At 38.0% G+C, this 25,569-nt stretch overlaps 1 protein-coding gene and 1 non-coding gene across 2 annotated transcripts; one reads left to right on the top strand and one right to left on the bottom strand.

Annotated features, from left to right (window-relative positions):
- Positions 1-3: 3 nt before the first annotated feature.
- Positions 4-25,569, bottom strand: LOC141594657 (heat shock 70 kDa protein 18-like). The gene is made up of 2 exons (XM_074414660.1): positions 25,296-25,569; positions 4-1,640 (listed from the first exon to the last, which is right to left on the bottom strand). Exons 1-2 carry the CDS (start codon positions 25,567-25,569, stop codon positions 4-6), a joined length of 1,911 nt encoding a protein of 636 aa, XP_074270761.1.
- Positions 20,404-20,510, top strand: LOC141597852 (small nucleolar RNA R71). Its single transcript, XR_012523066.1, has one exon. It is a non-coding gene; the product is annotated as a small nucleolar RNA R71 (small nucleolar RNA).

Below are 25,569 nucleotides of genomic sequence, written 5' to 3'. Positions count from 1 at the left end.
TCTTCAATACAACCTCAAACAAACGGTCTGAAGCTCAACCTTCTTTCGCTCAAACATAGACGCATCACAGCAAAGATCATTCCAATCTAACCATCTCAATGTCTGCTCAATCGCTTCCTCCACCAATTTCTTATCCTTCTTCCTGAACCTATTGCGCCATTGTCTCACCATCGCGCTAACCTCCTCTATGTAATTCTCTAAGGCGGTCTTAGCCTCCAATGCTCTTTTGTATTCCTCATCTTGAGCCTTATAAATTCCACCCTCTAACACCATCCTATCGATCAACTCCTTTGTTAGCCTTCCGCCATGCTCAGTGACAGTGATCTGGTCCTTGTTATTGGTGCCGACCAACCTAGCTGACACGGTCAGGATACCATTAGCATCGATCTCAAAGCAAACATCAAACTTAGACGAACGTTTGGGTCCTGGTGGTATGTTGTACAAATAGAACTTGCCCAAGAAGTTGTTCTCCTTGGCAATGAATTTCTCACCCTCATAGACACCGAATTTCACTGGATTTTGGTTCTCATATGCTGTGTATAGCTTCCCATACATCTTAGTAGGAATGGTCGTATTTCGAGGAACAAAAACATTCATTGAGTCATCATCTAGCTCAACACCAAGTGATAAAGGAATAACGTCGACAAGCACAATATCCTTGAGATCTCCAGCACCTGCTAAGATTGCCGCGTGAGTAGCGGCTCCATAGGCAACCGCCTCGTCCGGATTTATACTTCTACATAGCTCTTTTCCATCGAAATGGTCTTGTAACAATTGTTGCACCTTTGGGATTCGAGTTGACCCGCCCACAAGCACTATATCGTCCACATCGGTTTTATTCAGCTTCGCGTCATTTAGACATTTGTCTACGGGTTCTAAACATTTCTTGAACAAGTCTTGATTCAGGTATTCAAACCTTGCACGGGATATTGTGGAAGAGAAGTCTATTCCATCTAAAAGGCAATCAATATCAATTGACGTACATGTAATCGAAGAAAGGTTCCTCTTAGCCCTTTCACAGGCGGCTCTCAACCTCCCTAGAGCTCTGGGGTTTTCACCCAAATTTTTCTTATATTTCCTAGCAAACATGTCCACAAAGTAGCTCACCAATCTTGTGTCAAAATCACCTCCGCCAAGGTGGGTATCGCCACTCACGGCTTTAACCTCAAAGGAATCCTTTTGGACCGTCACTACAGAGACGTCAAAGGTTCCACCACCAAGATCAAAAACCAAGATATTTTTTGTCGCGGCATTGTATTTAGTAAGCTCCTTGTCGAGACCATAGGCAATGGCAGCAGCAGTGGGCTCATTAATGATGCGCTCAACATTGAGCCCGGCAATGACTCCAGCGTCTTTAGTCGCCTTACGTTGTGCATCATTGAAATAAGCCGGAACAGTAACAACAGCATCTGTAACTTCTTTACCCAGATAGGTTTCGGCAATCTCTTTCATCTTCACAAGAATCATCGATGATATTTGCTCAGGACTAAATAGCTTCTCTTCATCCTTGTAATTCACCACAATTCTTGGGTAGTTATCTTCACTGTTCTCAGGGTCAACAATGACTTTAAAAGGCCAGAGTTTCATGTCGTCCTGAACTATTGGGTCATCGAATTTTCTTCCAATTAGCCTCTTTGTTTCTGTCATTCAAATAAATTTTAATCAAGAATAATTCCATCTGAATTGAAGTTATTATTCGTAAGAATATTGATCATAAATACGGAGTACAAGATATGGAGTATAACTAATAGATCACCCCAGGCTTTGTTTGGTAAACTAACTGAAAAGGTAGCTGAAAAGTAAAAAACTAACTGCAATTTGAAAATGTGACCGATAAGTAACTGAACATCAGGAACAGGTAGGGTAATAACTGATTATATAAAATATTTGACAAACTAGCTGAAAAGGTAGCTGATTTTTGGTGAATGGCGTAAAAGGATGGGGACAATTATTTAATATTATAGATTGAAGAGGTTAAAAATGGAAAATAACTTATTTCAAGTATCTGAAATCTCAAATGATAGCATTTTATTTCAAGTGGCTTATTTGGCTTATTTGGACAAATAAGCTACTTGCCAAACACTAGCAAAACCAGGTAGTTGCCTATCTTTAATAGTGTTTTTGTAACTGAAAAAATAGTAGCTAGGCCAAACACTCTAATTTAGGGAGTTTTAAAACTGATTTTAAGAAGTTTTTTTTTTTTTTTTGGTACATACTGATTTTAAGAAGTTAAAAGCTGATAATTACCCCCCAAAAGTAGAAGTAGGTATTTGCTACTTTTACTTCTATTTTTCACATAAAGTGCAAATAATTAGTTGCCTTTTTATTATACTCCAAGAAACCATTACTTCTTTATTTTTGTTGTACCTCCACTTATCTCTCTTCTTTTTACAATATTTGCTTCTCTTCTCTTGCATACACCATTAAAGTACCATAAAGTACCATTTTGTGTAAATTAGGGAAAATGCACGTGGTGCCCTTGAAGTTTCGAATTTTGCCCGAAATACCCAATTTTTTGTTCCGGAAAACTTTAAGCGGCTATAGCTCGTGTCACGAATTCAGAAAGTGATAATTTTTTTTTTTCAAATCGATCATCTTTCCGAGAACTACGATTTGAAAAAAAAAATTGTCGTATTTGGATCCCGTGGCTAGGAGTTTTTGTACGTCAAAGTTTTTTTTACCGTACAAACTTTGAGTGACCATATCTCTTGGTCACGAATTCCAAACACGACAATTTTTTTTTTCAAGTCGTAGGTCTCGAAAAGATAATCAATTTGAAAAAAAAAAATCGTTACTTTCTGATCTTGTAAACACGAGTTATAGCCTCTTAAAGATTTCCGGATAAAAAAATTGGGTATTTCGGGCAAAACATCAAAGTTCAAGGGCACCGCGTGCATTTTCCGAAATTATAATTTTGATTTGCTTCCCTCATGTCACAATATTTTATGACATAACTTTGATTTGACAAAGGTGTCTAAAATTAAAAATTGAAGAGTAAGCATATAGTTTTAGTATGATTGTCGAGTGATTGCATAAAATTTTTAAATGTTATTTTTTATTATTCAAATGATGAATCTACAAATAACATGGTTAATGAAAAAGAAAACAAAAAAAAAGGTATGAAAGTAGTTAGGTCAAACATATAAATTTTATAAGAAACCGCTTTTACAAAAGTATGGCCAAACAATCAAAACTTTTCCAAAAAAGTAGCTTGTGAATAAACTCCTTTTGAAAAGGAAAAGCTATTTTACAGAAGTAAGGCTAAGCAATGCCAAAATTTTGGTCAAATAAACTATTTTGCTCAAATAAGCTACCTGAAGTATCATGGCAAACAGATCCTAACTCAAAAATCAGTTGAACCCAAAATCTTATGTCTAGTACATACAGAAGATGAAACACTAATAAAAAATGATATCTTACTAGACCTGTCAAACGGGTTAGGTGATCGGGCTACGGGTTATGTTATTTCTTGTTTGGATAAAATAGGGTGGAGTCTATTTTGGGTTTATAAAATACGGATTTTTACGGGTCGAGTTAGAGTTAAAAATGGGTAAATTAAAGCCTTTTTATAGATGTTTATTTACTTCAATTAAATTATAAACATATTGTTATTGTTAATTTATATAATTATCTAATTTAATACTTCCTCCATTTTTCTATGTTTGCCCCATTTCATTAAAATATACCTCACATTTCATTATTTTATGGGGCAAACATAGGAAATTGGAGGGAGTATATGATATTATTAAGAATAAGAAAATTTTCATCTAATATATTCAATATCGCAACGTTACACGGAGTATTTGGTTGATCGGTTGTTACACGTGTGTGACAAACAGTATTTATATGTTAATCATTTGATTAATTAATCCCGTGTTAAACTATGCTTTAAAACAAATATAAAAATATTTTATTTCAAAAAATTTTAAATTTATATTATTTAATCATTTTACATTGATTTAATTTGCTTTATATACAAACTAGTTGAAAAGCATGTGTGATGCACGAGGCAACCATTAGGATCATCTATAAAATATCTATTGAAACTGATAAAAAAATCCAACTATGTTTCACCGTTGATGAAACAAAATTTCGTGGCTGATATAATTGATCACCGATGAATTGTTAGTACTTTTAGCATAAAAGTCTTGTCATTCAGTAGTAATGATATTAGTTGTATAAAATCAAGTGGCATTGTTATAGTATGTAGTTAACTTTTTCATTGTTAGATGCACCATGAATTTTTAATTAAATACAAAATGCTATCTTCATAAACATGGTAAGAACCCTTAATAGCTGAGATAGACCTTTATGAATTTTGCAAATGATTTTAACCTACAACTATGTAAAATTGAATGGTGTTACGTAAAACATGTATCAGAATTATATACATTTAGTGTGTGTAGAGAAATTGTACCAAAAAAATAGCGTGTCTAGCAAAAATGTATCATAATTTTAACCTACAACTACGTAAAACTAAATGGTGTGTTTAGAAAAAATGTTAGATCTCTTACAACAGAATTACCGGTCAAAGCGGCAAATTGGCCCCAAACATTTGCTGCTATATGCAATTAAACCCCTTCACTTTTTGAAGGATCAAATTAGCCCCAAGTATTTTAACTAATGTGCAATTAAGTCTACTTATACATTTTCGGCTACATATCACTCGGTAAATCCTACGTGGAACCCCAGACACAACTGGACACGATTCCTTTTTCCCCTCTCTTATAAATTCAATAACTGCTCTTCACCCTGACCATATACGCTTAGCTACCACCAATAAGGCAGTAAGGCTAATATGTTCCCATGTTAATTATCTCTTTGTCAATTCTTTCAAAGCGCACCTGCAGCCATGTTTTTCCACTCTATTACCAATAACATAGTTCACATTTATAAGCATGTTCAACTATAATTCAACATCCTTAAACTCATATCTGAAGTGGAGCTTCCCTGAAATAAGTAAATAATTTTGAGACGAAAAAATGGTTAAAAGGGTTCTCTATTTGCAAATTCTTATTACATGTGTATTAGATAACGGTAGAACTTGATCTTTCTGAGTAGATGTAAGGGACTTATATTTTGTTAAATTAATAAAGCTACTTTCCAGTGCCATCTCGGATTTTTCCGGTAAGTTTAAAGCCAAAAATATGTGAGTGAATCTAATTGCACATTAGCCAAGACGTTTGGGCTTATTTGCTGCTTTTAATAGTTCGGGGATATAATTACACATATAAAGTAGCAAACGTTTGGGGAAATTTTGTCACTTTTTCCGAATTTTACCTTGACTATCTACAATTAAAAGTATTTGCTCTCTATAATCTTCTCGCAAAATCAAATCAAAACTGAATTCCAATAGAATTAGGAGTCTCCAAACAACAATGAAAAATACTTGTGATTCTATTACATTTTATTCTTATATGAAAAGCTAATATTTATTTGAACCAATTGTTTATTTTGTTCTATTCATCATGATTATGAAGTATATACTTACTTACCTTGTGTTATAATGTCTAATTGTTACTCCCTCTGTCTCAACGAATAATTTACACTTGCTTTATTTCCCCTCAGAAAATAAAGCAAGTGTAAATTATTCGTTGAGATAGAGGGAGTAATAATATTCTGAACCAATATTTATTTTATTCATCGAATTTAAAAGTAAATAAGAAATTTAAGATCAACATAACAACAGACTCAAAAGCAACTAAACATGGGCAGAAAACACATCAAAAAGAAATAAACTTGATAATGAAGAAGGTCGGGAGATCATGAAAAATCGCATATTTCAGCTCTATTTGCAAGGCAATTAACCTTAAGCTTATTTGACCATGGTTTCATTTACCTTGTTGTTTATTATAAGTATTTGGTAAGTAACTTATTTACCAAATTAATAAAAGTAGTGTAGCGAATCAGAGTGTATTTTATACGGAAGCGTAATGAAAAATATTATGTGATAAGAGTAAGACGATAATAATAATTTGCACTCTTACAATAATTTTATTATCTCTTAATATAATTAGAAACACACCAATTATAATTAAACACACACTCACTCTTAATTTCACAAATATTTCTACGGACTCAGTAAAGCTTACAAACACTTCTTATTGTTTGCTTTTTTTGTGAATACATTGCTCAGACAAATGCTAGCTATTTATACTACACAACCTACTATTACAATAGTGGCTTTAACACATACACACACTATACTATATAGACTTTTGCCCTGCAAAGTGAGAAAACTTAGGCAGCCATGTTTTACCCTTATTTTCCATAAGCCTATTAAAAGATAGGTAGGCCATTATTCTTGACAATGAGTATGAGCATTTACCGATCCATGTGTGAAAAAATGTGAGTAGTTGTTGAATTTTAACACTCCCCCTCAACGACTACTCCCGCTCAAAGCTAACCGAGAAATCATGCCCAGTTGTTTTCGGAACTTCTCAAACTTTGGTCCACTCAGACCTTTGGTAAAGATGTCTGCGACTTGATCATCGGTCTTGACATAGTCCAGATGAATCTCACCTATGAGAACCTTCTCTCGTACAAAATGGTAATGTACTTCAACATGTTTTGTTCTAGCATGAAAAACTGGATTTTCTGCTAATCTCATTGCTGACATGTTGTCACAATAAACCTTCACTCCAGAATCAACTGGTTGATATAGATCCTTCAAGAGTTGTGTTAGCCACACACACTCTTGTCTTTATACATCCATCGCCGCTCTATACTCTGCCTCTGTACTCGACAATGATACAGTAGGTTGCCTCTTACTACACCACGAAACAGCACCGGAACCAAGACTAAACATATACCTGGTAGTTGATCGACGTGTGTCATGATCACCGGCATAATCAGCATCACAGTACCCGTGAATTTCAGATAACTCACCACATGGGTACAATATTCCATAGTCAAGTGTTCCTTTAATATACCTCAGTATACGTCGTATTGCTTCCAAATGAGACTTCTTTGGATTTTGCATGAAACGACTAACCACACTTGCCGCATAAGCAACATCAGGTCGAGTCAATGTGAGATATTTAAGACTTCCCACGAGTTGTCTATACATCGTCACATCCTCTAAATCTTTTCCCTCTGTTGAACACAGTCTAACATTAATCTCGGTTGGAGTCGACACTGGTTTGCGATCGAGCATCTCGTACTTCTCCAAAATATCCCGGGCGTATTTCTGTTGACAAAGAAATATCCCACCTTTGGTTCTGTCTACCTCTAGACCAAGAAAATGCTTTAGCTCTCCAAGCTCTTTCATATGAAACCTTATTGAGAGATTTGATCTTATTTGATGAATCTCTCTTTCATCGTCTCCAGTGATGATAAGATCATCCACATAAACAAGGACCACTGATAACTTTCCATCTCGAGCTTTCACAAACAAGCTCGAATCTGCAGGAGCAACTGAATAACCACTTTGCAATAAGAATTCAGCTATCTTACCATACCATGCTCGTGGCGCCTGCTTCAATCCATAAAGAGCTTTCTTCAACTTAAATACATAATGTTGATCAGAACTCTCGAACCCTTTTGGTTGATCCATGTATATGTCTCTATCAAGCTCGCCATGAAGAAATGCATTCTTCACGTCCATCTGCCACAATTTCCATGAGTTACTATCTAGCTGCAAGTGCTAGTAAAACACGTACAGTCATAATCTTTGCAACCGGACTAAATGTTTCATCATAATCTAGCCCATATTGCTGAGACAATCCTCGAGCTACTAGTCGTGCCTTGTACCTTTCAATAGAACCATCTGGCTTGGTCTTCACTTTATACACCCACTTGCATGAAATGGGTTTAACATCACTTGGCTTTGGCACTAACTCCCAAGTTTCATTTTGATGAAGTGCTTGGATTTACTCTTCCATAGCCTTCATCCAATCTTTGCTACGAGCGGCCTCATCGTAACTACTTGGCTCTTTGACGGTGTTCTCCACCACTGCTGCATTTGCATATTTGGGATTTGGCTTGTGTGGCCGGCTAGTTCTCCTCACTTGTTGTTGAGTATCCTTATCTTGGATAATGACATCTTCAACCTGATTCGGTCTTACTTCCTCAGGAGTTCTGCGGTGTACTCCTGTTCTCCAAGGACTTTTCTCTTTTGCTAGTGAAGATTGAGATTCTTCACTCTCCGATTCACCATCACTCTCGCTTAACTGATCATTTTCATCACCCATCTTATCCTTGAGCTTTTCCTCAATCTCCTTTGAGTCTGGCAGTAGCACGGCTTGTGGTGACCACCAAGATGATGCTTCATCAAACACCACATTTCTTGACACATGATACTTGTCAGTAGTTGGATCACAACATTTCCAACCTTTTCTTTGATCATCGTACCCAAGAAAGATACAACGAATTGCCTTCTTGTCAAACTTGGTACGAAGATGATCGGGAACAAAGACATAACATACACACTCGAAAACTCGGAAATGACTCACAACAGGTTTTAGCTTCCACAACTTCTGAAATGGAGAGACATATTCTAGTCTCGCTTGTGGTAGCCTATTTGTTACATGTGCAGCTGTCTTCATGCATTCAGCCCAGTAACGTGGGGGTACATTTTTCGCATGTACCATACTTCTACATGTTTCGGCCAGATGTCGATTCTTCCTCTCTGCCACTCCATTCTGTTGTGGAGTGTTCGGACACGTCAATTGACGTTTGATCTTACAATCTTGTAGATATCGTGTGAATTCTGTGGATGTGAACTCTCCCCCATTATCTGTACGTAGACACTGAATCTTGCTGCCAACTTCTTTTTCCACTTTTTCTTTGAAAGTTTTGAACTTGTCAAAAGCTTCTGATTTTTCCTTTAAAAAATCAACCCACACATATCTTGAGAAATCATCAATGAAAGTGATCATGTAACGATAACCACTAACTGATGGTTGCTTCACCGGACCAAATAGGTCAGAGTGAATTAACTCCAAAGGTACCTTCGCCTTGAACTTTGACTCCTCATATGGTAGCTGATGTCCTTTGCCAAATTGACACCCAGCACAAACTACATCTTCCTTCACATCAAGTTGAGGAAGACCATTGAGCATTGATTTACTCATCATGATTTTAAGATTTGTGTAGCTTACATGCCCCAGGCGTGCATGCCACAAATCAGCCGTCTCAATTTTTCTAGCTTTGTCTACATATGCCGTTTGAGCGGACATTACGTAGACAGATTCCAAACGTCGCCCTTCCATGATAGGAGATGAATTTCCTTCCAAACTTGGATACACTTTCACATCATTAGGCCCAAAAACCACATGATTTCCCAAAGCTGCTAGTTGTGACACCGATATTAGATTTTTCGTCATGCCTGATACATGATAGACATTATCAAGATGAACTTGCTTGTTACTATATCTTGGGATAACCATGGCTTTGCCAATATGAGTGATTGGCAACTCTGAGTTATTTGCAGTCACAACAACTCGTCCACGCTTGTACTCTGACATGCTTAGAAACTTCTCTTTGTCTCTCGTCATGTGATTCGAACAACCTGAATCAATTATCCAATCATCTTTATAATTGATTAAGTTGTCACTTTCCACGACTAATGCCATTGATTCGAGCACTATCGACTTCTTGCTTGAACCTTCTTGTTCAACTGAATATGAAGCTTGAACATCCCATTCAACTTCATTATTTTTGTGCTCGTTTGATGTTGCGACATTTCCTTCAGCTGGTTTTGACCAACAATTTCGAGCATAATGTCCTTTTTTACTACAATTGTAGCAAACAACATCTGGGCGCACCTGACCTCTTTGCTGGTCTAGTTGTCGATCTTGACGAGCTCCCCCTCGTTGGAAGCTTCCTCTTCCTTGACCTTTTCTGAGTCCTCCTGGCTTTCTATTTGAACTGCCTTGAGAACTCGACCCATAATTTCTCTTGTCACCTCCTTGGTATGACTTTTTATTGCCAAATAGAGCCTTTTCTTCTTCCTTGATGGATGCTCCAGACATTTGCTTATCTAGAGCTTCTTGGTTGGCTAACATATTTTCAAACTCAATAAGAGTTGGTTGTGTAGCCCAACCTCGAATTGCTGCAACAAGAGTACTGAAACCTGGCCTTAAACCGAAGATAATAATTCTTCGCATCCTGGTATCCGTGATTGGATTTTCAGGATCCAACTTTGTGATTTGCTCACACAAAGTTTTGACTTTGGTAAACCACTCGTTTACCGACATGGTATTCTGTCGAACCGACATTAGCTCATTCTCGAGCAACTGGAGCTGAGAATCATTCTTCTTTGAGAACAACTCTTTTAAAGTGTCCCATGCCTCCTTTGGCGTTTCTGCATCTTTGATGCGGTACAGCATATCGTCCCCGACGGTTGCTGTTAACATGTACATAGCCTTTCCGGCTTTGACCTTCCACTTCTTCAGCTCTTCTACTCTAGCTGGTTTGGCGGTTTCACCACCGCCAACGATGCTCCAAAGATCTTGTCCCAACAGATAGAATTGCATACGTGTGCTCCACGTACTGTAATTTCCACTGTTTAACTTCTCAATACCACTAGTTGCAAAGTTGATATCTCCCATGGTGACTTGATGACGCCCGGCTCAATCAAGTAAGCTTGATCCCCGACCAATTTGCTTCACAGTCCCGGACTGTGCACACTAAGATAATACTGACCCCGGATCAATATTTGGACAAGATAAATAACACTCTGCCTCACTGGCTCTAATGCCAAATGTAGCAACTCAGAGTGTATTTTATACGAAAGCGTAAGAAAAATATTATGTGATAAGAGTAAGACGATAATAATAATTTGCACTCTTACAATAATTTTATTATCTCTTAATATAATTAGAAACACACCAATTATAATTAAACACACACTCACTCTTAATCTCACAAATATTTCTACGGACTCACTAAAGCTTACAAACACTTCTTATTGTTTGCTTTTTTTGTGAATACATTGCTCAGACAAATGCTAGCTATTTATACTACACAACCTACTATTACAATAGTGGCTTTAACACATACACACACTATACTATAAAGACTTTTGCCCTGCAAAGTGAGAAAACTTGGGCAGCCAGGTTTTACCCTTATTTTCCATAAGCCTATTAAAAGATAGGTAGGCCATTATTCTTGACAATGAGTATGAGCATTTACCGATCCATGTGTGAAAAAATGTGAGTAGTTGTTGAATTTTAACAAGTAGCATGTTAGATATAAGCTACCCGTTTTTTATAAATATGAAAAGCTTATTATGTCCTTTATGTCATTTTACCAAAAATCATTTACCTTTCGGCTAGTTTGCCAAACTGTTTTTTTAATTAATTAGCTAAGTTATCAGCTCCTAATTTTTAGTTACCTTATAAGCTACTTTTTTAGATTTCAGTTAACTTTCCAGTTTTACTATGAATAATGAAATTTGAGATATTGATGTGTCAAGATAAGAGTGGCATGGGACAAGAGAGGAGATGAGACACCGTGTGGGACAGAGGATTCTCATTGTACCGAATTTTGATGCGAGAACACAAACTACAAATGTATGAGACCATAAATGGGGAAAAAATAAAAATGATAACTTGAACCATTATGAATGTTTCTTATCTAAACTATATATATAGATATGTGAAAATGAAAGTAAGTGTATTACATATATACACCTAATCAAATTTAATATCTTAAATCTACTTATATTAGGATAGTATAATTTTATTAAAAAAATGTTCTAAATCTTAAGAAATTTATTTTTATTTTTTTAGAAATCACTCTTGTTAGGATAATTTTATTAAATCAACTCTTATTAGGATAATTTTAATAATTTTATTAATATTTGTTTTAAGTTCAATGAATTCTAAAGAAGTTGGACTCTGTAGTATCGCTCGAAAAGTTCCTGCGTTATATATTCATTCTCAATAAATTTACCCATTTAGGGGTCGGGTTACAGGTCGGGCGGGTGTTACCCTTGCGAGTTATTTTCAGGTCGGGTTCGTTTTTGAATTCATCTTATTTTTGGACGGCTTTGGTCGGGTTATTTTCTTTGTAAATGATCTCAATCAGTATTTTGGGTCGGGTCATTTTTAACAAGTCTATATTTGACTCCTATAAATGAGTTGTTATTAGTTGTTTCCTAGCTTGTTTTATTCATACAAACAATAAGACTCAGATTCTTTTCAATAAAGCTCGTGAAATGTATATATCAGGTCAACTCCTTTATTATAAAGCTCCAAATCTATACTACCAGTTGTATACAACTGGTTATGTAGTCTACTAATTCGGAAAATGGTGGTATGGGAGGGGAAGGTTAGAGAATAGAGAGAGGAATCTTTGTTTTTTTTTTTATTGAAAAGTAAAAGATAGGATAAGATTTTGGTAATATAATAATTACTCCTTCCAATTTACTAGCTATATTCTTCCCCATTTCCTTATTCGATTATTCAGGTTTTCTTCCCTATTTCTTTATTTGGACATAAATTATTTCTAAATGGACTATTATACCCACGTCCCAATCTCAAGTTCTCAAGCCGTACCCTTTGTTATGCCCCACCACCAACACTATCACAACCACGGTCCACGGATTTCCAACCACCGTCGCACCACCACTCAACCACCACTCCAACAACTACTCCCTTCTCCCTGATAAGCGGGGTTTGTCGCACTCCCCCGATCAAACAATTTACTCAACTAATGTAGTAGGGTAGTCGAGGTCGAATCCACAGGGAGCATGGATGATTACTAATTGTTTAAATTCTTATGTTTAGCTAAGTTGCCAATAAAGGATGAGATTGTTAAACTAAACAACTAACATAAATGAAATAAAATGCAAATTAACTAAAGATGATAAATGACTAAGAGAGGAATAAAGTTGTAAATCAAATGAATAAAAGGCCTAGAACTCGGTTCTCCCACAACAATTCGTAATTCCACATACTAATTCCCTAGGCTAATCACTCGGGTAGACAAGCAAGGAGGAGATGGCTCTAATTCGCCTAAGACCCCCCTCTCGGGTTCGAAGTAGGACACTAGCACTACCCACCAACCCCCCTCTCGGGTTCGAAGGTCGGAATCCTTAACTCGACACCCAACAACCCCAAAAATGTGCACTTTTCCAAGGAGGTCAAGAAATCGGTCAAGGTCATTAAGTACTCATCATAATCCGGGTCATCCCACTCCCCCTCTCGGAGGTCGATTTCAAACGCTAATTTAGAGGTGCCCTACCCGGTTCTCCCTTTCGGTCTCAACCTAGGTTAGCAATATGGTCGAATTCCGGGTATCCAAATCACAACCTAACCAACTCTCGTTGGTGGTCAAGGGTCATAAATCGACACTACCCAAAAATCAATCCATAAACCATATCATTCCTCTAAACTACCCTCACCAATTTTCCCCAAATAATTAGCCTTTATGTGAATCAATTAATGAAATTACTCATGTTGGGTCAAACCGAGTCCTAGTAAAAGACTACTCACAAATCATGGTACCAAGAGAAATAAAAATAACAAAGATGGTTTCTTTATGCATAATCATGATGGAAGTGTAAATTCTATTACTAATCATGCAAATACCCAACTCAAATTACAAGGAAAGACAATTTAATTTAAGAGACAATGAAGATTAAACTTAAAGGCACAAGCTTTAACTCAATAAACACAAAGACTCAATCTTTAACATGAGAAATCAAAGATTCAATCTTGTAAACAACAATGGTGAGAAGAGAAAAGATGAACAAGAGAGAGAATAACAACAATCTAACATAAACAATTAAGATTAAACTTGAAAGAAAAACAAATGTAAACAAATGAAATTAGGAAGAGAAATTATACCAACTCAATAGCAAAGAAAGGAACTTGGATTGAAATATGGAAGGATTCTTCAATTCTCCAAATACAACCCAAAATTACTAATTGTAAACTAATGAAAAGAGAAGAACTTGAATGAACAAAAGAAGAATTAAACTAATAATTAAAGAAAGATAACAACTTTTTATTGAATGAAAATAAGGGAGGAAATATGAGGGTTTTACAATATTGAGAGAGAATAAGATGAACTAGTCTAATTTAATTCTAAGGTGGTGTTAAGTTGTGCCTTGAGTAAGTTGTGTGGTGTGTCTTTATACTAGGAGTACTAATCTAATTATAATAATAATAATAATAATAATAATAATCACCCTTAATAACTAACACAAATACACGTTCCACAATTGAAAAGGGGAAAAAGTCATTAAATCAAACAAAGGGAGCAGAATTGAAAATCACGCAGCTATGGGATGTCCTGCCGGCCCGCCGGCGGCCGGGCTTGATGCCGGCAGCGAGGCCATTGAAGAAAGAGCAGAAAAAGGATGGGTGTGCGTTATGCCGGCCTGTCGGCAGACGGGGCACCGGCATGGAGCACAAAAATGATGCGAGGAAGTTGAATTGGTGCGTTTTGCCGGTAGGCCGGCTGCCGGTCCCTATACCGGCAGCGAGGCCATCACAAAAAGGAGGGAAAATGGGTGTGTTCTGCCGGTAGAGGATACCCCGGGAGCACAAAACTTCATAATTTGCAGAATTGAATTGGTGATTGATGGGGGGCTAAAATGGTGATGATGAGTGAATGGAGGTGAGTGTGTGGTTGCAGGTTTGAAATGGTTGAATGGGTGATGACGGAGGTGGACGAATTGAGGAGCCCCGATGTCGGATTTCGGTGCCGAATTCGAATTGGTGAATGAGAGTGGAGTTGGTGGTTGATGCTAGGTTGTTGCTGCTGTTAATGTGTTGGTCTGATGTTGAATGGAGGAGCAGGCTGAAGGGTGTCGGGTTTGTTGATGGTGGAGATGCAAAGGAGGATGATGGAGATATTAATGGTGATCATTGATGCTGCTGCTCGTTGTTGTTGATTTCGAATTTATGAATAATGGTGGTGAATTGTTGCGGATGGCGTTGATGGTGACCTCAACTCGGGTTTTGATTCCGAGTTTGGAATTGATGATGAAGTAAGTGAATGAACATGGTGATGGCGAGGTTGATGATGAAGCCGAGTATTAATGGTGGTGAAAATGAAGATGCAGGGGTGATGATGTCCAATTGCCAGGTCGATAGTTGACTTTTCATCCAGTTTTCTTGCCTTGACCCGTCCTTAAATTCCGTCTTGACTCAACTTGGCTCGTGCTTTCGTTTCATTGTCCCTCTAGCTCGAATCTCCTCTTTATTATTCCGCCTCGCCTACAAATTATCACAATAAAGTAATATTAATAATAATATTAAATAAATATCCGACTAATTAATAAATATGACTATGACAACTAATTATTATAATTAGTGAATTAAATGAGCTATAGTTCGATAAAAGCACACAAAATCGAGTCGAATAAAAGGTTAAAGTATGAGCAAAATGTCGCTAAAATATGAGTTATCAAATCTCCCCACACTTAAACCTTACTCGTCCTCGAGTAAGCTCATTAAATAAACTACGACCCTTAATATAAAACGACTAACTAAACTAATAATATCCGATGAGAGGCAATTAACGGGCCTTCTCCGTCCCTTCAACTCACACCAAAACACAATGAGGTATGCATTCCGATGCAAGGCAAGTGGGGGCTTGCGGAAAATTTCGACACATCCAACATTTAAGCACGAATCAACATATAAGATGCATCACAAAAAGTCAAACCACTTTCCTCATCTAAGCGGCCGTTTTGTTTCAAAAATGAACAAAGAGAGTCATTAGTGGAGGATGTCGTCTCCGGGTCCTACCAAGGTGTCAATTCCCTAATTCTAGCTCAAGTAACCAATATTGACAACACGGGGTGCCTAAGAAACAAATTCTAGGCGGGAAAGAGGAAGTACTGGCTATACTCCCAAGAATGACACGACACACACAAGATTCGACTCCATATCAAACCCTTGACCAAAAGGAGACCAAAGACCGACTCTCACGGGTTTCACTAATCACTCAAATGAAAGAACGGGGTGATTTTTGTGACAAAAAAGTAACCGAAATCACTCTCTTAACTCGACTTGCGAAGCATGCCCGCAATCTAATATGGTACTATATCCAATATCCGCAAGAGAAATGTCAAATGATGCACATACAAGAGAGACAACCGGGTTGTAATGGGGCTTGGGTTAGGTGAAAAGGGATTGGTGCAAGCACCGTTTTATGACATGTGAGGCTATCAGATCGAGTAGTCGCCACATCTAACCAATTCACTAAACTCAACCAATGCAAATGAATTCCTTCACAAAATATGGCAAGATTGCTATTTCCAAAAATTATTCAATACTCTTCAAAACAAACTCAATTTGCACACTACCAAACCTTTATTTGAGACAAAAATATACATTCTTTTCTTTTTGCTTTTTCATTTCATTTTTCTCATTTTCTATTTGTTTTTCTTCTTCATTTTTTTTTTATTTGATTTTCTTTCTTGCATTTTTCACGACTTGTTCACCTCTTATTAAACAAAAGTAGCCAAAGTTGCATTTCACTCATGTGGCATTTCGATCATACACCTCAAGGAGAGTCAAAGTTTCACCCCAAATATACTCCACAAAAGAACCATAATGACGAACTACTCAACCAAGGTGAGTTGTTTATGGGATGTAGTTAATTTGTTGGCAATAGAAACGATAAGGCTTAGGCTCAAAATGGGTTAACAAAAGGGAATGATTGACTCAAGGGCATAACAAAAGCTTATTTGGCTATTGTGAGGTTACTTTATTTGAACAAATATGTCTCAATATGCACACCGACACTTCTACGGTAAGGAATGAGCACCATACTTGTGCGTTTTAACATGACATACCACGTAAGGAGAACTACTCTCATAACCTAAACGGAACCGGTTTGATGGACCGGCCATAAGGAGGCTCTATCCTCACATTTTAGTAGCTATATCGGTCCTAGGTCAAGTCTCGGGCCTAATACGGTCTCACAAGGTGGTCGCAACTTGATTGTTATGCTAGACTTCCGGGTTTTTGCAAGCAAAAACCCTAACATGTGTCATCAAAAGGCACGAGCTATTAAAAGGGAAATGACACGGGCAAAACAATTATCATCATTGACGACATATACCCTCCACATTTAGACCATCTATGCAACTATTTACATACGAGATGCAACGTGTATGAAATGCAACTAAACATATGAACAAACTATGTGAATGCAAGAGTGAACACATATATACATGTCTAATCTAAATGCATACAAGTTCTAGTCCTAACAACACACCAACAACACACGCATATCCAAAACGGTTCCCAAAAGGAACACCCACATCACATATCCCGTCCTCCTCCATGCTTATATATACAAAAAGAAAAGGAAGGATAAAGGAGAAAGAATTGGAAGAATTTTACCAAGCGTCTTCTCCGATGATTCATGTGTTGCCTATCAAAATGGTTAGGACAAATGCAATATATATAGTATAATATAAACAATGCAATTTTTTGAAATTTTTCAATTTTTTCAATTTTTAGGCATTTTGTATTTTTCTCAAATTAACAAGCAAATATACACAAATATAAACAATATGCACAAAGTGGATATTTCCCTCCCCACACTTGAAATTTACATTGTCCTCAATGGAACAAAGCATAGGGAGAGAATGGAAAATAAATAACATATTTTTGTTGGTTTTTGAATTTTCCAAAATGTAAGAACGTGTTTTTGATTTTTTTTTTTTTGAATATTTGAAAATAAATAACATGTTTTTGGTATTTTTAAATGATGGAATTTCCTCCCCACACTTATTTATTTACATATTTCAAATGGAAATAAATGTGTGGAGGAAATTTCGAAATGAAATACATGTTTTTGAATTTTTTTGAATTTTTTTTTGAATTTTTTTTTTGTTTTTTTTTTATATAATAAAATTAAAATGCAAGTAAATTATAAGTAAGGGAAGAGAATACATACAATTTAGTGGTTCTTGAGGGACTCCACCAAACCTCTCATGCAAAATTTTGTTGTTTGAAATTCCAAGTAGCATGATCCATGTCACTCAAGGCACGGAGGAGACGGTCAAATGCTCTATCAAAACCTTCAACTAGACACAAGTAGTGCCAAGCTATAGCAAACCGCACCCGACCTCTCTTCCAACACTTCTTATCATAGTCCCTCTTACCCTCCTTGGCTTCCTTTCTAGGGTCCTTTTGATGGTTAGAACCCTTAAACTTGGAATGGTAGTTAGGTGGTAGGAGGAACGGAATCTCATAAGTTTCACTTGTTGGGCAACTCTCTTCTTGGTCACCAAGGTAAGGAAAATGGTAGGGAATAGTAGGTGGAGGAGTCAACTTCTCAATATTGAGGTTCATGATGTTGTCATTTTTATCCCCATTTTCTTGACTCTCCTTTTGAACCGAACTATTTCCATTGAGAGCCGCCTCCAAGGCATCAATTTGAGCTTCCCAATCACTTGAAGAGTTCTCCAGCCAAGGTGTACCTTCAAGAGAGCCTAGACCAAAAGAATCCGGAGAGCTCAAATACAATTCAATCTCATCATCAATTTGGTCTTTAAATTCATCTTTTCTTGAATCATATTCACCCAAATCTTCCTTCACATCAACTCCCAACACATCATCAACTCCATCCCCCTCCTTGGTTTGACAAACTTCAAATGGGTCCAAATATGAAGGCTCAAGATTATGCTCATTCAAGCAATCCTCCAACAAATCCACTCTACAACAAGAGTCACTCATAGAAGGAGATTTCATGGATTTTTCCAACGAGAATTCCATCTTGTCATCACCAACTTGAAGGGAAAACTTCCCATTCTTAACATCAATCATTGCACCCCCGGTAGCAAGGCATGGGCGCCCTAGGATGATTGGAATTTTGGAATCCTCGGGAATATCCATCACATAGAAGTCGCAAGGTATCACAAGTTTTCCCACCTTGAGTGGAACATCCTCCACTAGGCCAATTGGATACCTCACCGATCTATCCGCAAGTTGCAAAGATACTCTTGTAGGTGAGAGCTCAAATCCCTTCAACTTCTTGAAAATCTTGAGAGGCATTAGGCTAATGCTAGCTCCCAAATCACATAGGGCCCTCTTTATTTGAATGGATCCAATTGTGCATGGGATAGAAAAACTACCCGGATCTTCAAGCTTTTGGGGCAACTCATTCATTAAGATTGCACTACATTCCTTGGACAAATTCACCGTTGTTGTTGGACTCAAGGAATTTTTGTTGGAAATCAACTCTTTCAAGAATTTTCCATATGCGGGTATCTCCTTGATGGCATCAATAAAAGGCATGGTGATGTTCACACCTTTCATCATGTGCATGAATTTCCCATACTTTTGCTCAAGCTTTGCCCTTGCCAACCTTTGGGGAAAAGGAATTGGTGGCACATATGTTCTCACAACTTGTTCCTTGGGTTCTTCAACAATATTGGTAGGTTCATCAACTACCATGGGAGTTTCCACAACAACCTCTACAAGATCATCTTCAACCACTTTTGGTGGTTCAACCACAACTTCCGGTTTGCGACTCTTTTTCCTCTTTACGAACACCCGGTCTTCCAACTCCCTACCACTCCTCAAATGTATAGCATTAATGGTCTCGGTTTTACCCGGAAATTTTCCATTCGAGGCTTGAAATTGACTTATTTGAGAAGCCAATTGAGAGATTTGATTATCCGTCATTCTTTGGGAGGCTTGCATTTGAGTCCTTAGTTGGTTGATAGAAGATGTTGTCTCCTCTTGTTTTTGGTTGGAATGAGTGATGAATTGGTTTTGAGAATTCATCAATTGCTCCATCATGAGCTCCATGTTTGATTTGGGTTGGGTTGATAGTGGAAAGGGTTGAGAATTTTGTTGAAATGGTGGGTTGATTGGTTGATTGAGTGGTTGGAATTGTGGTCTTGGTTGGAAAGTGGGATTTTGCTTTTGGGCTTGGAAATTTGGTGTAAATTGTGGATTTTGTTGGAAAGTGGGGTTTTGGGCATTTTGTGAGCCATTGGAAAAAATTTGGTGGGCTCTCATTCCGGGATGGTATTGATTGTTGTTGGAGGCTTGTCTAGCCGGAATTGATTCCCACACTCCATTCACTTGCTCCATACAAATTGCCTCTCCCATCATCAAAGGACATTCATTTGGTGGATGCCCTTGATCTCCACAAATCTCACAACAATACACTTGAGACCTACTTGATGAAGAGTTTCTAGAGGTGTTGCTTGAGTTCAACAAAGCAATTTGTTGCTTGAGTTCTTCTATCAACCCTTTAACCTCAACATTGTTGGCCGACTCAACGGTTATCTTTCCCTTCCTCTTGCGCCTATCATTATTCCAATGAAAAGTTCGGGAAGCCATTTCCTCAATAAGCTCCTTGGCCGTCTTGTGATCAATTTTATCTAATGCCCCCTTTCCCGAGCCGGAATCTAGGTTCATTTTCATTTCATTGCTCAACCCCTCATAAAAGTTGTTGATCAACTCATCATCTCCAATCCCGTGATGAGGACACAACCTTTGGAGCCCCTTATACCTTTCCCATGCCTCGTAAAGGGTCTCATCATCATGTTGGGTGAAGCCTTGAAGCTCACTCTTGATTCTTGCGGTCCTTTGTGGTGGAAAGTACTTGTTCAAGAAGGCCTTGGAGACATCATTCCAAGTTCTAAATGAATCGGACTCACAACTCTTCAACCATTCCTTAGCACTCCCCCTCAAGGAATAAGGAAAGAGTCTAAGGCGGATGGCATCCTCCGACACTCCATTTGCTTTGAACATGTCACAACTATCCAAGAATTCATTAAGATGTTCATTGGGGTTTTCGGTGGCTCCCCCTCCGAATTGGTTTCCTTGGACTAGTTGCAACAAAGTAGCCTTCACATCGAAATTATTTGCTTGTATAGGTGGCTTGACAATACTAGGATTCACCACCTTCTTTGGAGCTAAATTGTCCCTCATAGGAACCGCGGCCATTGTTGCTTCTTCGGGAATTCCAAATGGAATTTCAAAGAACTCAAGATTACCCGGTTCTTCTAAAACACCTTCCACTACTCAAGAAAGGGATTAGTAACAAAGAAAGACCTAGTCTAAACTAGAATAAAACGATTAATATCTAGCCTTTGCTCCCCGGCAACGGCGCCATTTTGATAAGCGGGGTTTGTCGCACTCCCCCGATCAAACAATTTACTCAACTAATGTAGTAGGGTAATCGAGGTCGAATCCACAGGGAGCATGGATGATTACTAATTGTTTAAATTCTTATGTTTAGCTAAGTTGCCAATAAAGGATGAGATTGTTAAACTAAACAACTAACATAAATGAAATAAAATGCAAATTAACTAAAGATGATAAATGACTAAGAGAGGAATAAAGTTGTAAATCAAATGAATAAAAGGCCTAGAACTCGGTTCTCCCACAACAATTCGTAATTCCACATACTAATTCCCTAGGCTAATCACTCGGGTAGACAAGCAAGGAGGAGATGGCTCTAATTCGCCTAAGACCCCCCTCTCGGGTTCGAAGTAGGACACTAGCACTACCCACCAACCCCCCTCTCGGGTTCGAAGGTCGGAATCCTTAACTCGACACCCAACAACCCCAAAAATGTGCACTTTTCCAAGGAGGTCAAGAAATCGGTCAAGGTCATTAAGTACTCATCATAATCCGGGTCATCCCACTCCCCCTCTCGGAGGTCGATTTCAAACGCTAATTTAGAGGTGCCCTACCCGGTTCTCCCTTTCGGTCTCAACCTAGGTTAGCAATATGGTCGAATTAGGGTATCCAAATCACAACCTAACCAACTCTCGTTGGTGGTCAAGGGTCATAAATCGACACTACCCAAAAATCAATCCATAAACCATATCATTCCTCTAAACTACCCTCACCAATTTTCCCCAAATAATTAGCCTTTATGTGAATCAATTAATGAAATTACTCATGTTGGGTCAAACCGAGTCCTAGTAAAAGACTACTCACAAATCATGGTACCAAGAGAAATAAAAATAACAAAGATGGTTTCTTTATGCATAATCATGATGGAAGTGTAAATTCTATTACTAATCATGCAAATACCCAACTCAAATTACAAGGAAAGACAATTTAATTTAAGAGACAATGAAGATTAAACTTAAAGGCACAAGCTTTAACTCAATAAACACAAAGACTCAATCTTTAACATGAGAAATCAAAGATTCAATCTTGTAAACAACAATGGTGAGAAGAGAAAAGATGAACAAGAGAGAGAATAACAACAATCTAACATAAACAATTAAGATTAAACTTGAAAGAAAAACAAATGTAAACAAATGAAATTAGGAAGAGAAATTATACCAACTCAATAGCAAAGAAAGGAACTTGGATTGAAATATGGAAGGATTCTTCAATTCTCCAAATACAACCCAAAATTACTAATTGTAAACTAATGAAAAGAGAAGAACTTGAATGAACAAAAGAAGAATTAAACTAATAATTAAAGAAAGATAACAACTTTTTATTGAATGAAAATAAGGGAGGAAATATGAGGTTTCTGATATTGAGAGAGAATAAGATGAACTAGTCTAATTTAATTCTAAGGTGGTGTTAAGTTGTGCCTTGAGTAAGTTGTGTGGTGTGTCTTTATACTAGGAGTACTAATCTAATTATAATAATAATAATAATAATAATAATAATCACCCTTAATAACTAACACAAATACACGTTCCACAATTGAAAAGGGGAAAAAGTCATTAAATCAAACAAAGGGAGCAGAATTGAAAATCACGCAGCTATGGGATGTCCTGCCGGCCCGCCGGCGGCCGGGCTTGATGCCGGCAGCGAGGCCATTGAAGAAAGAGCAGAAAAAGGATGGGTGTGCGTTATGCCGGCCTGTCGGCAGACGGGGCACCGGCATGGAGCACAAAAATGATGCGAGGAAGTTGAATTGGTGCGTTTTGCCGGTAGGCCGGCTGCCGGTCCCTATACCGGCAGCGAGGCCATCACAAAAAGGAGGGAAAATGGGTGTGTTCTGCCGGTAGAGGATACCCCGGGAGCACAAAACTTCATAATTTGCAGAATTGAATTGGTGATTGATGGGGGGCTAAAATGGTGATGATGAGTGAATGGAGGTGAGTGTGTGGTTGCAGGTTTGAAATGGTTGAATGGGTGATGACGGAGGTGGACGAATTGAGGAGCCCCGATGTCGGATTTCGGTGCCGAATTCGAATTGGTGAATGAGAGTGGAGTTGGTGGTTGATGCTAGGTTGTTGCTGCTGTTAATGTGTTGGTCTGATGTTGAATGGAGGAGCAGGCTGAAGGGTGTCGGGTTTGTTGATGGTGGAGATGCAAAGGAGGATGATGGAGATATTAATGGTGATCATTGATGCTGCTGCTCGTTGTTGTTGATTTCGAATTTATGAATAATGGTGGTGAATTGTTGCGGATGGCGTTGATGGTGACCTCAACTCGGGTTTTGATTCCGAGTTTGGAATTGATGATGAAGTAAGTGAATGAACATGGTGATGGCGAGGTTGATGATGAAGCCGAGTATTAATGGTGGTGAAAATGAAGATGCAGGGGTGATGATGTCCAATTGCCAGGTCGATAGTTGACTTTTCATCCAGTTTTCTTGCCTTGACCCGTCCTTAAATTCCGTCTTGACTCAACTTGGCTCGTGCTTTCGTTTCATTGTCCCTCTAGCTCGAATCTCCTCTTTATTATTCCGCCTCGCCTACAAATTATCACAATAAAGTAATATTAATAATAATATTAAATAAATATCCGACTAATTAATAAATATGACTATGACAACTAATTATTATAATTAGTGAATTAAATGAGCTATAGTTCGATAAAAGCACACAAAATCGAGTCGAATAAAAGGTTAAAGTATGAGCAAAATGTCGCTAAAATATGAGTTATCACTCCCGTCGTTCTCCCTCTTGCAGCCACCACCAACCAACCACCACCGCTTTGACCCCACAAAACCCAAGATAAAACGAGATCTGACCACCACACTACCACCGCACCTCTGACAAACCGCCTTTTTCACCACCACCAACCACTACAATTTCAATTTTCAAAAAAAGTAGTGTAAATCTGACCACCAACCCGCCATTTCTTGTAGATTTGGCCGGAGAAGAAAGGGAGGAAGGAGAAGGCGGTGATAGAAAGGTTAGAGGTCGTCGGAGACGAACCACCAGAAAAAAAATACCAGATCTATAACAAATGAATAGATCCGGCGGGAAGGGAAGGTCGGATGGGCCTGTGGTGGAGAGGCCACCGGTAAGGGAGAAGAAAGAAGAAGAGGAGAGGTCAACGGTGATGACATGATCAATATGGGCCTGCCGTGGAGAGGTCGCCGGCGGGAAGGGAAGGTCGGTTTGGTGAAAGGCGATAGACATGTGACTACCTATTATGTGGGTAACATGAGAGCAAATGGGTAAATTTGCTATCTTTCTTAATTTTTGCCCTCAAAACAATAAAGAAGAAAATAGGGGATTGGAGGGAGTAGTTTATAAGTTTAAGACTAATAAAATTCCTACTAACCTTCCCTCCATATTGACAATTATTCTTTCCATGATTAAATAATAGATTCTTTCACATGTTTAGGTTTTATTGGTAGTGTATAGAAAATTTTGTACACGTGTAACCGTGACATCTTCCCATAATACACACTTAAAACATAGGGTTAAGGTTCCGTTTGGCACGACACTTCAGGTAGCTTATTTGACCAAAGCAGCTTATTTGACCAAAATTTCAGCTACCTGGTTTTTGGAAGTGTTTGGCAAGTAGCTTATTTGGTCAAATAAGGTACTTGAAATGAAATGCCACCTTAGGTCGCATTTGAGAAATCAGGTACCTGAAATGACTTATTTTCCATTTTGTACCCCTTTATTCTATAATATTAAATAATTTTCATATCCTTTTACGTCATTTACCAAAATCAGCTACTTTTCAGCTAATTTGTCAAACACGTTTTTATATCATCAGTTACCTTATCAACTCCTAGTTTTCAGCTACCTTATTAGTTACCTTTTCAGGTTTCAGTTAGTTTTTCAGTTTTCAGTTATCTTTTTCGAGAGTTTTGCCAAACAGAGCCTAAGTGTTGTCTTGAAACCGTATAAAATCAAATAAATTAGCATATCTTTGCAGATAAGATGTACTCGTTAATCGTATTCTTTGGTTTTGGCACAAAGACCAAGGAAAGAGGAAGAGGCCAATTACCAAATGACAAGTGCAAGAAATTAAGGGTGAATGAACAAATTGTTCATCAAGTTCATTCTTAAAATAGAAAGGACATCAACTCACTGAGACACCCCAATATAGAAAAGGCCAACAAATGACCGAGACAGAGGGAGTACTCCGTAATAGAAAAAATCAGTTAATTAAAAGAAATAAGGTAAGAGTACAAACCAAAGATAGTGTTACTAGGGTTCATGGGGCCCTGGTGTTTAGCAGCATCGCCAATAAGGCGATGGGTTTGGGTGAAAGCGACACAAGACGGTGTTGTACGGTTGCCCAAGTCGTTGGTGATGATCTCCACACGATTGTGTTGCCAAACCCCGACACATGAATAGGTGGTCCCAAGATCGATCCCTATAAAAGGCTCCTTTAGATTTCTACTCGTGCTTGTCTTCGTGCACGAGCTCTCGCCTTTCTTTTTCAGAGTTGGGAGCGGAGAGCTCAT

The sequence above is a fragment of the Silene latifolia genome, chromosome 8 (assembly GCF_048544455.1).
Source record: "Silene latifolia isolate original U9 population chromosome 8, ASM4854445v1, whole genome shotgun sequence".
NCBI lineage: Eukaryota > Viridiplantae > Streptophyta > Magnoliopsida > Caryophyllales > Caryophyllaceae > Silene > Silene latifolia.
This window is presented reverse-complemented; position numbering and strand designations above follow the sequence as displayed.

Bases quoted from the DNA above. Each gene is read 5' to 3' on its own strand.
- LOC141594657 (XM_074414660.1), bottom strand. From the start codon at position 25,569: ATGAGCTCTCCGCTCCCAACTCTGAAAAAGAAAGGCGAGAGCTCGTGC. The intron at 1,641-25,295 runs GTTTGTACTCTT...TTTGAATGACAG, and splicing joins CCCTAGTAACACTATCTTTG to AAACAAAGAGGCTAATTGGA.